Source organism: Acomys minous (assembly GCF_964271855.1).
Source record: "Acomys minous genome assembly, chromosome: 9".
Classification (NCBI taxonomy): domain Eukaryota; kingdom Metazoa; phylum Chordata; class Mammalia; order Rodentia; family Muridae; genus Acomys; species Acomys minous.
In genome coordinates, this window is record NC_140490.1 from 45,120,672 (window position 1) to 45,133,068 (window position 12,397).

General features: G+C 49.6%; 1 protein-coding gene across 4 annotated transcripts in view; it reads left to right on the forward strand.

Moving 5' to 3' along the window:
* Nucleotides 1-12,397, forward strand: part of FGD3 (FYVE, RhoGEF and PH domain containing 3) — a 66,177-nt gene that overhangs the window by 42,640 nt on the left and 11,140 nt on the right. For all 4 annotated transcript variants that reach the window (XM_084796084.1, XM_084796083.1, XM_084796085.1 and 1 more), the window contains exons 8-14: nt 240-298; nt 1,281-1,427; nt 2,768-2,860; nt 5,274-5,353; nt 7,140-7,170; nt 7,795-7,902; nt 9,857-9,907. In XM_084796084.1, coding sequence (XP_084652210.1) covers nt 240-298; nt 1,281-1,427; nt 2,768-2,860; nt 5,274-5,353; nt 7,140-7,170; nt 7,795-7,902; nt 9,857-9,907 — 569 coding nt within the window. The remainder of the gene's footprint in view (nt 1-239; nt 299-1,280; nt 1,428-2,767; nt 2,861-5,273; nt 5,354-7,139; nt 7,171-7,794; nt 7,903-9,856; nt 9,908-12,397) is intronic.

Below are 12,397 nucleotides of genomic sequence, written 5' to 3' on the forward strand. Positions count from 1 at the left end.
ATGGCACAGAGCTGGGTCCTGTGCAAGAGAGTTGTGGGTCCCACTTGGTGTTGGCCACAGCATGCTCAGCAAATGGCTCCGGGCCTTGTCCCTTCTCTGCACCAGACCTTTGGAGTAGCTGGGATACCTTGAGAAAGACCAAATGCAGGAACAAGGGCTCCCACTGGAAACAGTGTCAGCCTCTGCAGTGAGAACACGTGTTACCACATGCCCAGGCTCACTCAGTTCTCCTCATGCAGGGTCCCTGGAGCTCATCTCCACAGCTGCTGACCACTCCAATGCTGCCATTAGGAAGATGGTGAGTTCAGATGATGGCTGCAGGGAAACAAAGAACATGCAGGGAGAGTGAGGAGGTGGGCCAGATAAGCAAGTACCTTCACCCCTGCTTCCAGGTGGGCCCCATCAGTGAGCACATACATACCCAGTCTCCCCAGGACATGCCAGATGCATATCCTAGTACCCCTAGTAATACCAAGTACATGCTCAGCCTCTCTATGCAAAACAGGTAGGTATATGCCCACCTTCCCATTGCAAACCAGATGCATGCCCCGCCTCCCCAGGATGTGCCATGACTACACCTGACGACTCTAAATACTTGCCAGCTCCTGCAAGCTCATAGGTTCTTCCCTGCCTTCCAGGGTCCCATGCATCCTGTGCTGTTTGCCCCACTAGCATCTATGGCATCCATACAAGAGACAGAAGGGCCAGCCCGACCTGCCTGCTTCTATGTAGAAATCACAAGTCCAAGGATAGGACATATGAGGCCTAGCAGGTCCTGCCACATCCTATGTTGCTACTGTCAAAGTCCCTACAGGCTCTGTTCTACTTTGAGTAGTGTTGAATTGTAACCAAGAGCTAGAGCCATGAGCTGCTAACCTCGTCCCTATTGTACCTTTGTGTATTGTGACTTCCCCTCCAGGCCTGGGGGAGAGTGACATGGAGAATGGCCCAGTGTGGGCCATAGCAAGTCAACTGACTCCTATATGCCTCAGTTTCCTTGTCTGTAAAGTTGGGGATAACAGTGCCTCTCACCTCATAGAGTTCGTGCTAGAATTAATTACAATGTGAATGGTGTAGAACAGCCCTAGCATGTAGTAGCCCAGGGCTATTTATTGCTGTTCTCTGAGTGGTGAGCATCTAGTCTCCCTTTAATACCCAGCTCAAATGTCACCCTGTGTTTACCTCCCTTTTCGCTGGCAGTCATTCCATTGCTACAGTGCACGGCTCCCCGCTCACCTCTGGGCCCGCAGCTGTTCCCTAGGTCTCTGTGTCTCTTGCAGGAGAAAATGCACAAGCTCTTAGAGGTGTATGAGCAGCTAGGTGGAGAAGAGGACATCGTCAACCCAGCCAATGAGCTGATCAAGGAGGGAAACATCCAGAAATTGTCAGCCAAGAATGGCACCACTCAGGACCGACACCTCTTCTTGGTGAGCCAGGCTGCCATCCCAGCCACAGAACTCCCTCATGTACTTTTCTCTCAGGCCTGGGGCAATCCTGGAAAGACTCAGAGGCCCAAGAAGGAGGGGCTCTTCTGTGGCCTCCCTCACATGAGCTATCTCTTGCCAGTGGCCGTGCCCTGGAATCTGCAAGCATCTAGTATTTATGAGCCTTGTATCCAGGATTTCTGTTCTCTTTGATCTACCTCAGTTACCATGAAAGAGTCCAGCAACCAGAAATAAAAAGAACGGTTGCCAAACATCAGGATTCCAGCTGTCCCCAGAACCCGTAAACCATGAGTATGATTTATGCTTACTTATCTCCTCTGGCAACGCGCACAGCATCTTTCAGCACTACAGAACTCTGGTTTACAGGGAGAGCGAAAGACAGGAAGGATTTACAGTGAGGGATCCACCTGAGTACCTGACAGAAAGAAACATGGTTCTCTTTTTCACTTTTCTACATCTACTTCTCTTCTTCCTCTAGCTCCTTTTTTGGGAGGGGGAAGGAGTTTCGAGACAGGGTTTCTCTGTGTAGCCTTGGCTGTCCTGGACTCGCTTTGTAGACCAGGCTGGCCTGGAACTCACAGCGACCCGCCTGCCTCTGCCTCCCGAGTGCTGGGATTAAAGGCTTGTGCCACCACACCTAGCACAAGTTTCCCTTGTTTTAACCTAGGGCCTGTGACATAATCTAGCCACAGGTTCTTGGCTCAATAATAGTATTGGGTATGGGTTTCATCTTGTGGAATGAGCCTTCAATCAAATCAGAAAGTGACTGGTTACTCCTATGACATCCACGCCACTATTGTACCATTGGGCATGCCTTGCTAGGCCAGTTGTTATTGGAACTTACAGGGTTCACAGCTGGGTACCTATCTCCTCTGGTAAGGTGCATAGCATCTTTCAGCACTACAGAAGCTATCCAATAGGGATAAAGCATTCAACTCAATTCTGACTTGGTTTCTCCATGTTGTAAGACTCAAATATACGGTATTTTCAACAGTAGAGTCTTATCATCAAGTTCTGGAGGGCTACCAGTAGCATTGACAGTGGCCTGTAGTACTGTGTGAGGTTTCCGGGACCTCCCTGGCCAGCCACTCTCAAAGACATAACCTTTTCCTGGAACTGGGCTTTTTTTTGTTAGTCTCTGGGATTTTGTGGGGCCATTGCTGTCTCAGAACCTACCTTTTTTTTTTTTTGAGTGTTGTTCTTAAAGGTATGAGTGCACATTTTAAAAATATTTTTTGCTTTATGACATTAAAGAAAGCTTATGTTGGGTCCCCTGAGAGGGGCTCCTGTGGCCACTTCTCCCCATGACATCTTTTTTGCAGTTCAACAATGTGATGCTCTACTGTGTACCCAAACTAAGGCTCATGGGCCAGAAGTTCAGTGTACGGGAGAAAATAGACATCTCTGATCTCCAGGTGGGTAGCTTCTGGTCCCTCTCTGCCCTTCTTATGCCTCAGAAGGGGTTCAGTCAGGGATGCCTTTGATGTCTGTCTACCTCTGTGATTCAGAAGTTTCTGAGACAGCATCTTGGTTCTGGTATACTAGCCTTGGGTGGGTAGTGTTCTATATCGTCTTGTACTTTCTGCCAGGTCCCAGATGGTCTCATGCTGAAGGGGGCAGGAGGCTGAGACTAAAGTTCACAGCCATGGTGGGGGTGGGGGCAGGAGGTCACATAGATACAAAGTAGGCTGTCACTTTCAGGATCCCAGTTAAAGATCTAGAAGTGAAACTCAGGTCATAAATTCAGAATGGAGAGCTGGGCCTGGAGAGATGGCTCAGTGGTTAAGAGCACTGTCTGCTCTTCCAGAGGTCCTGAGTTCAGTTCCCAGCAAACCACACAATGGCTCACAATCATCTGTACTAGGATCTGATGCCCTCTTCTGGACTGCAGGTGTACATGCTGATAGAGGATAGAACACTCATACATAAAATAAGTAAATAAATCAGAATGGCGTGCTGGCCTGCTCACCTGGCCTGTACCCCAGGCCAGGAGCTATCTCGTTCCTTGCACTATCTCAGAGCCTTGTGTCTTTGCTCCCTTAGGCTACTCAGGGATTATATAGTTTCTATCTGCTACTGAGAGAGATTTGAATTAATAATTGCTCCCAAAATATTTTCTTACTTTCTTTCTTTTTTATTTTTTTTTTCCGAGACAGGGTTTCTCTGTTACACAGAGCCCTGGCTGTCCTAAATCTCTCTGTAGAGCAGGCTGACCTCAAACTCACAGAGATCCACCTGCCTCTGTCTCTGCCTCCCAAGTACTGGGATTAAAGGCATGTGCCACCACACTGGGCTACAAAAATATTTTCTAATTAAATGACTCTAACTATTGGAAAAAGCAAAGATTTGATTAAACGACTACCCACTGCATAAAAATTCCCTTGGAATTCTCTAGATCCAAGTTAGGAAATAATTATAAGCAATGAATAACTCCAGGGGAAAAAACCCCAACTTTTCCATAGTTAGAAGAAACCATTTGGTGGCAGTGAGGGGGACACTGGCGAGATGGCTCAGCTGTTAAGAGTATTGGCTGCTCTTCCAGAGGTCCTGAGTTCAATTCCCGGCACCCACATGGCAGCTCAGAGCTGTCTGTAACTCCAGTTCCAGAGAATCCAACACCCTCTCACAGACATACATATAGGCAAAACATCAATTAAAATAAAAATAAATCATATATATATATATATATACATACATACATACATACATACATACATACATACATACATATATATATATTTGGTTTTGGGTTTTTGAGACAAGGTCTCTCTGTGTAGCCTTGGCTGTCCTGGACTCGCTTTATGGACCAGGCTGGCCTCGAACTCACAGTGATCCAACTACCTCTGCCTCCCGAGTGCTAGGATTAAAGACGTGTGCCACCACGCCTGGCACAAATCAACTATTTTTTAAAAAGGAAGAAGAAACCATTTTTGTAGTGTTGCTCTATGAGAAATCAGTGCTGGAGCTGGAGAGGCAGCTCAGCAGCTAAGAGCTCTTGCTGCTCTTTCAGAGGACCCAACTTCAGGTCCCAGAACCTAAATTGAGTGGTTCACAACTGCCTGTAACTGTAGTGCCAGGGGATCCAATTTTCCCCTCTGGCCCCCTCAGGCACCTGTACTTGTGCACATAACTACACACACAAAAGTAATTAACAAAATAAGTCTTTTTTTTTTTTTTTAAAGTCAGTCCTGCTGTAGTGGCTTTTATATGTTAATTGCTGTTTTCAACAAGTAATGGGAAAGTCCAGAGGTTTCTGCATATCCATGGCGCCTCCAGCTGGCTGACTGAGGTCAGGGACTCTCACAGTGGCAATGTCAGGAGCAACTGTGCTCTGTGGTTTTCTGCTGAGGGAAGAGGATTAAATCTGAGAGCCTTAGGAGGACATGACACTACGCCATCAACTCTCTCTGGGTGCACACCTGCAAACTCAGACTGCACCTGGCCGTGTGGGCTCCAGCACCTGCTAGGGACAGAGACAGGATCTCCTTAGATCTTCATCCCTGCCAGGAGGTGCAGGTGTGCTGGGAGGGCTGGAAGGGAACATCTGGACCAGGGCTGCCTGGGGACATCTGCTCAAGGAGGCCTAATGGGCAGATAACACTTGCCAAGCTTTCTTCTTAAACACAGAGCCGGAGGCACAGCTCCCCCTGAGCCTCAGTGTCCCCCACCTAACAGATCTGAGTGCCTGTGGGGTCACCCTGACACTTCCACAGAAGAAATAATTAAATAAGTAAAACCTCTGAACCAGAGATCCTGAGACTGTGTTAAAGAACAGCTAACACGGTGACTTGCGTTCATTTGCTCTGTTCCGTGTTCTTGTTCCTGCAGGTGCAAGATATTGTGAAACCAAACGCAGCACGCACATTCATCATAACAGGAAGAAAAAGGTCCCTGGAGCTTCAGACTCGGTATGGCACCAGCATCTGCAGCTGCGAGAATGTCTTTGATCTGAGATCATAGCAGATGGCTCCTTTTACCGAATGAGATAAACTTCCTATATACTGTGTGGGGGTATGGTGTGGTGTGTGTGTGTGGTGTGTGTGAGTTGTGTGTGAGTGTGTATGTGCATGTGTGGCATGTGTGAGTGTGTGTAAATGTGTGGCGGATGTGTGTGTAGTATGGGTGAGTATGTAGTGAGAGTGTGAGTGTGTGTGTGTGTGTGTGTGTGTGCGTGTGTGGTGTGGGTGAGTGTAGTGAGAGTGTGAGTGTGTGTGCGCGTGTGTGGTGTGGGTGAGTATGTAGTGTGAGTGTGTGTGTGTGTGTGCGCGTGTGTGGTGTGGGTGAGTATGTAGTGTGAGTGTGTGTGTGTGTGAGAGTGTGTGGTGTGGGTGAGTGTGTAGTAAGAGTGTGAGTGTGTGGGTGTATGTGAGTGTGTGTATTGAGATCAAAGATGGGAAGATGTCTCAGTGGGTAAGATGCTTGGCACATGGCATAAGGACCTGAGTTCAGAAGCCCAGCACTCACATAAAAAGCCAGACATGCAGTGTGTGTTGTAATCCCAGTCCTGCGGAGGTGGAGACAGGCAGATCCCTGAGGCTTGCTCTCTAGCTGCCCTAGTGGAATCAATGAGCTCCAAGTTCAGTCAGAAGACCTGTATCAAAAAGGAAGGCGGATAGTGATTGAGGAGGACACGCCATATCGGCCTCCACCCTCAACACATAAGCACACACATGAACATGCATACACACATGCTCGAAGGTGACTATTACAAGTAGCTGTGTCATGGTAAGGGTTAACTGAACTAGAGGAACCTGCTTACTGGCTCGGGCAGCTCATCTCCCTTTCTTATAGGACCCAGGACCACCTACCAAGGGGCGGTGCTACCCACAGTAACTGGGCCCTGCCACATCTGTCATTAACCAAGAAAATGCCCCCACAGACCTACAGGGCAGCCTGATGGAGGCACTTCCTCAGCTGACGTTCCTTTTCCTAGATAACACCTCCTTGTGTCAGTTTGATAAAAATCTAAGGGGGACAAAAGCCTGCATCTCGGCTCTTTTCAGTTAGTGTGTCAGGATTCATCCCATAATCTCACACATTTCCCAGCATGGCAGAACCCCCAGTCGATATTATTGACTGGCACCAGTGAGATGGCTTAGTGGGCAAAAGCACCTGCTGCCAAAAGCACCCAATGACTTGCGTGCCATCCTTCAGTGGAACCAGCAGGGTAGAAAGAAAAAGTCAACTCCTGGGACCTCCATAGGTGGCATTTACACCCATACATATACGCAGAAATTTTTAAGCTGAAATGATTTGGGGGAAAAAAAATCATCAGCAGGGTCCCACACTGACAGCCTGGGTCTTATTTCTGCAAACTGTGCTGGGAACGAGGGCTTTTGTGCACGCAGGTTGCCGCCTCCTGAGGGCACCTGCTGCCCAGCGTGCGGTATGTCTGCTCCATCAGGTCACAATACTATCGTCCAAGGCCAAGCTTGAGCTCTCACTGGCGCTGTGTCGGAAGTCCAGCCTGTCACATTCCACGCATGGCCTGAGTTTTGTAACCACCTGCCAGGGCCCAGGGTGCTGTCGATCTGTAAGAGGAGCCTGGCCCCATCAGGCCACGTGTGTTCTGAGCGCTGAAGCTACCTTTGCAGCCTTGAGTTGCAGTTACAAGGCAGGGAGTGAGTGGCTAGGTAGCCACACAGGGGAGTAGCCAAGAGTGGATTGCTAAAAATACTGATGTTGTCTTTGTAGGACGGAAGAAGAGAAGAAAGAATGGATCCAGGTGAGGCTTCTCAAGTTGGTTCTCTCTCTTCTCTCTGCTCTCCTGTTGAGCAAGTCTAGAGCCTGGGGCCTGCTCAGCAAGGGTTCCCTGCTGCTCCACTACACCACCACTCTTGTGTTTTTTGAGATAGGGTTTCCCTAGGTAAACCAACACTGGCCCCAAACCCTCCACCCTCCAGCCTCAGTGTCTTGAAGGCTGGGATTTCAGATATGCATCACCACATATGGCTGACAATCCTCATGTTACTGTAGCATGGCCATTTCATGTGGGACCAAGTGCCCCAGGAACTCTTCCCTAAAACTAGCACTGCCTGTCCTGGCATCTGAAGGGAAGCTGTAGCCATGGGTACCTCCATACATGCCTTCAGGTACCGCAGAGCCTTTCCATCCATTCACTTGTCTGAGCCCCTTCTTCACAAGGACGGGACAGGAGAGAGCCATGAGGCCTTGGGCTAGGTGGTGTCTTCCTGGAGCCGGTCTCTTTGGTCTTGTTGGCTCCAAGGCAGAGAGTGAGAGTCATCGGTCAGGATAGGACAGAGAGGGGTGCTCTGTGGCCTCTGGACCCTGAGCGCTCAGTGTCCTTCCCCAGCTCTCTGACAGCCCTGTGGCTTTGCTGTGCATCCAGGTTATTCAGGCCACCGTGGAGAAACACAAACAGAAGAGCGAGACCTTCAAGGCCTTCAGCGGTGCCTGTAGCCAGGATGAGGAGCCCAGCCTGTCTCCAGACCAGACTGTGAGTCAGCGGCCTGCGTCACAGGGGAAGTGGGAGTCAGCTGTTGGCCAGGGAGAGAGGCCTAGGGGTATGATGCAAACAGCTCGAACACACAGTTCCCTGATCGCCCTGTACTGAGCACCACTGGCACCCACTGGACCTGCTGCTGCCTTGCAGGTTAGCGTCCATGTGGTGGGAGCACTCCTTTAGTGCTGTTTTATCATCTCTGTGCCTTCAGCAAGACAGCCATGAGCATCAAGGGCCCTTCTTCCTATAAAACTGAGTCTCAGAGGCTTATTGAGACTTCTAGGCACTGCCGTGATACTGACATCCTCAGGTTATAGTGCCCTTTTTTGTTTTTGTTTGTTTGTGTTTCAGTTTTTTGAGACAGGGTTTCTCTGTGTAGCCCTGGATATCCTGAATTCACTTTTGTAGACCAAGCTGGCCTCAAACTTACAGAGATCCACCTGCACCCCCAGTGCTGAGAGTAAAGGCGTGCGCCACCACGCCTGGCCATGGTTCCCTTCTTACACTCCACTTTGAACAGCAAGTGGATGCCTTTTGTTTGTTTGTTTCTTGAGACATGGTTTCTCTGTGTAGCCTTGGCTGTCCTGGACATGCTTTGTAGACCAGGCTGGCCTCGAACTCACAGAGATCCACCTGCCTCTGCCTCCCAAGTGCTGGGATTACAGGAGAGCACAACCACGCCCAGCTAAGTGGATGTCTTTTTGTGGTTATATTTTTTCCTCAAATGCCCTGTACCCCAAGGTGTCAGCTCAAAGCCTAGTAGTACCAGGGGTATTTTGTTCCATGTCCCCTGTGGAGTAACCCCAGGGGTACAAGAAGACACAACTGATCAGGAAGAAGGGGTGGCCATCCCTCATGTTGGGGCTTCCCCAAAATCAGAGTGAGCAGACTGGATAGGGAAGATGCTTGCAGCTCTAGAGGCTGCATCAGAGGTTGCAGAAAAAACTCCGGGAAAGAGGCACTCTGGACCAGTGATGTGCACCCCCACCTCCCCACTACACACACTCCTCCCACCTTCACTGGCTGCTTTCCTCACACCAGGCACATCTGGAGGGAACACCTGGCTGCCCCAACTCCTCAGTCTATACCCACCTCCAGCTGGTGGGCCTCCTACACTCAGAGTGTCCGCCTCTTCCTTATTGACTGCTCCTATTTTTCTGCTCCCTGGATGTATTTTTGAGGAAAAGTTAGCATTCTTGGAAGGAGGGATCCTTCGAGCTCCCTGAGGGCAAATGACTTAGAGACAAATGGTACAGAGCAGGCGGCTGTTAGTCAGATGGTCTTGGAGCATTGGGATGTCTACAGATTCTCTTCACAGATCACAAGGATCAGGAGAACATCCTGAGGGACCATGACCTCATCCTTCCACGATGTGTGATTTTTCCGTATCAGGATTACGGTGGGCCAAGTCAGCCTCACCCAGGTGCCTTCAGTTCAGGATGTGGCTCTTGGAGTCCCAGCATTTATTAGACCAGTTGTCTCAAGTGTTATATTTAATAATTAAGGCTGTAAGGTATACGGTAAGATAAGGTATAAGATATAATAAGGTACCAGGCAGCAGATGTTATGTTGTAGAGGAGTTTATTAAATGAGCATGGGGAGAAGGAAAAAGAGGAGGGGTACCCAGAAAGGGAGAGGGGGAGAGGGGGAGAGAGAGAGAGAGAGAGAGAGAGAGAGAGAGAGAGAGAGAGAGAGAGAGAGAGAGGGGTAAGGTAAAGAGAGGAGCAGGTAGAGAGGCCACGTGGAGGTCTGTCCTTTTCTATGGCCCTGGGCAGGCTCACATCCCCATGGCAGGTAAGCAGTGACATCATAGGTAGGTGGACTGAAGAATTCTAACATCAAATACACTACCTTTTAATGCACAGAGAGTTAGATGAAGGAAATGTCTACACAGGATATGCCATGTGACTGGGGAACCACTTCACGCTCAGTCTCTATTTTCTTCCAGGTCATGAGTGGCAGCTCTGTGGAACCTGCAGGGGTAGCTGACAGCAATGGGGTGAGTGACCCACATCCAGGTATTAGCAGGAGTGGGAGGTGCTGGGAAGGGGGTCAGACCAAGGCAACCTGGAGGGTCCGGATCCAGGAGTCAGCTTGCCCTCCTGGGGTGTGAGTATGCAGATGTAAGGCTGTGACTGTAGCCAGGTGACTTGAGTACCAGAGGTGGAGGCCACAAGGGAGCCTGTTGGAGAACATTTTACAACTATGTGTTATCATCAGATCTCTGTGTGGATACTTATGAGCTTGCTGTGTATAAATTTCACCTCGATAACATGTGCAGTAAAGAGGTACGAGCTCCATGTGACAGCAGTGGGAAGACAGGTGTGTGTGTGTGTGTGTGTGTGTGTGTGTGTGTGTGTGTGTGTGTGTGTGTGTGCATGTTCTCTCAGGACCAGGCAACCCTGTCTGCTAGGGTTCCTATGCCTGACCATGGGAACTTGAAAGGGGATCTTTATTTTAATTTGGGGACATCTAATAGGCTGAGGCACATATATGCTTCCTGTGGATCGAGTACTGGCAACTGAGCCACATCATCACTTTGGGGCTTGACATTCATACACACCCATGGCAGCAGTACTTGGGACAACTCTGAGCCATAGCTTCACAGATAGTTCTGCCTGGCATCTTGCTGGGTCCTGATGAACTACTGAATTAGGGGAGTAAGTGGGGCCACCCAGGTCACGTGTTTCCAGGCCATCCCAGACATGGGCTCTTCTCCCTGGGTCTCTTGACACTACCATGGGGCACAGTCCCCTGTTCTGTTCTGTCCTGTATGCCTGTTCTTTACCTCACTGGTGGTGTATTTTTAAAAATCTATTTTTATTTTAGTCTCTTATATCTCTTTCTCCCTTTTTCACCCCAGTCCCTTCCAACACCCCAGCACCAGGTAGGAGAGAAAGGTTAGTGGGGAGAAGGGGCTTAGTTCTTTTTGGCTACTTCCTGCTGTTTAGGGAAGTGGGGTTCTTTGGGGCAATACAAATCTTCATTTCAGGACTATCCCCAACTTCTTCTCATCACACTGCATCAACAGCAACCAGGAGCAAGCAGGGGGAAAACACTAGTATTTTTGCACCCTCCCCCATCTCTCTCTGGGCTCTGATATTTATCTCCTCTCCAGAGTCCTCAGAATTAAACTAACTGCAGCTGGCAAAGACCACACCCTTTCTCAGAGCCACAGGAGGCCAATAGTCTGCTGCGGTGGACAATCCCATATCCCACACCTGGGATTAAAACAAAAACATGTTTACATAATATAACAGAGAAACCAAAACTTCCATAAAACCTCCCCTCTTTTTCTCTTTGTCTTTCATTCTGTCTCTGTGTCTCTCTTTCACACTGTCTCTGTCTCTCAGTTGCTCATGCATAGCACAGATCTCCTTGTACTGGAGACAGGAAAGAGCTACCCAAAAGGGGCTCAGAGCAGCTGGCCACTCGGCCCTGCAGCTCTGAGAAGATGGCCTTGTTAGGTTATGGCTGTTGGGTTTTCATTCCCATAAAGAGGAAGACATACGCTCAGGTCAGCCTGGTGAGCTGCCTTGAAGCAAACAAGGGACAGGTTGTGGGCGGAGTCACCTGGGACAGAGAACAGAGGGGGGGGGGTTGGTGTGACATTAGTCCCAGTGTACAGATTGTATGGGGCCATGACCTGTCAGGGTCGGCCTGAAAACATTGCTGTTTCCTTCCCTGTGACCGCAGCATCCTCAAGTTCTGTAGGTGTGAGCGCGGGCTGGCCATTTGTCAGGCAACCCTGAGAACGCTTGTGATGCTCGAGGGAGGGCTGACACATTTTAGAGGTATGATGAGGAAAGAACAAGGAGACCCCCGAAACAAGAAGCAAGCAGACAAGAAGAGAGAACCTTACTGGAATGCTGCTGCTGTCTGGCCTCTGCAAGGCAGACAGGCACCCTAAGGATGAGCTTTGTTGAAACTGGAAGTCAGGAAGTCTAAACCACACTGGCTTCCTGCACTAGTCTGCCTGTGCCTGCTTCCTGCCACCTACTGGCAATGTTCTGGCCTCCCCTGGCTCCACCACGCCTGGGCCTTTGTACTCACTATCAGCTCTGCTTCTATTCAGGAAGCCCCATGGCTTGTCCCAAGGTCCCTGATAAGTCCTTCTTATGGCAACTAGCCTCGTGTCAACCTTCTGAGTTGCTAATGTATACATTTGAGGTTGGCCTTACCCAGACCCACGCAATCCTGATAGTCTCTTCCCTGAATTTTGTCAGTTTATGGCTGCCCCGTAGTTGAGCTTCCAGAGAGATGCACGGTCACCTGGTCAAGCCACAGAAACACAGTCTGAAACGCTCCCAAGCCAGCCTCACATCTTTTGGCCAAGGTGGGGATCTGTGACCATCTCCCAAATGATGCCTTGGGCTTCGTTCCTGCACTGTCCAGTCCTCAGCCCGGGGTGGGCCTGTGGAGGCATTGCTGGTGACCAATTGATGGCGAAGGCATCGAGGCCCAGAAAAGCCACCTGTTGGTTGTTCAC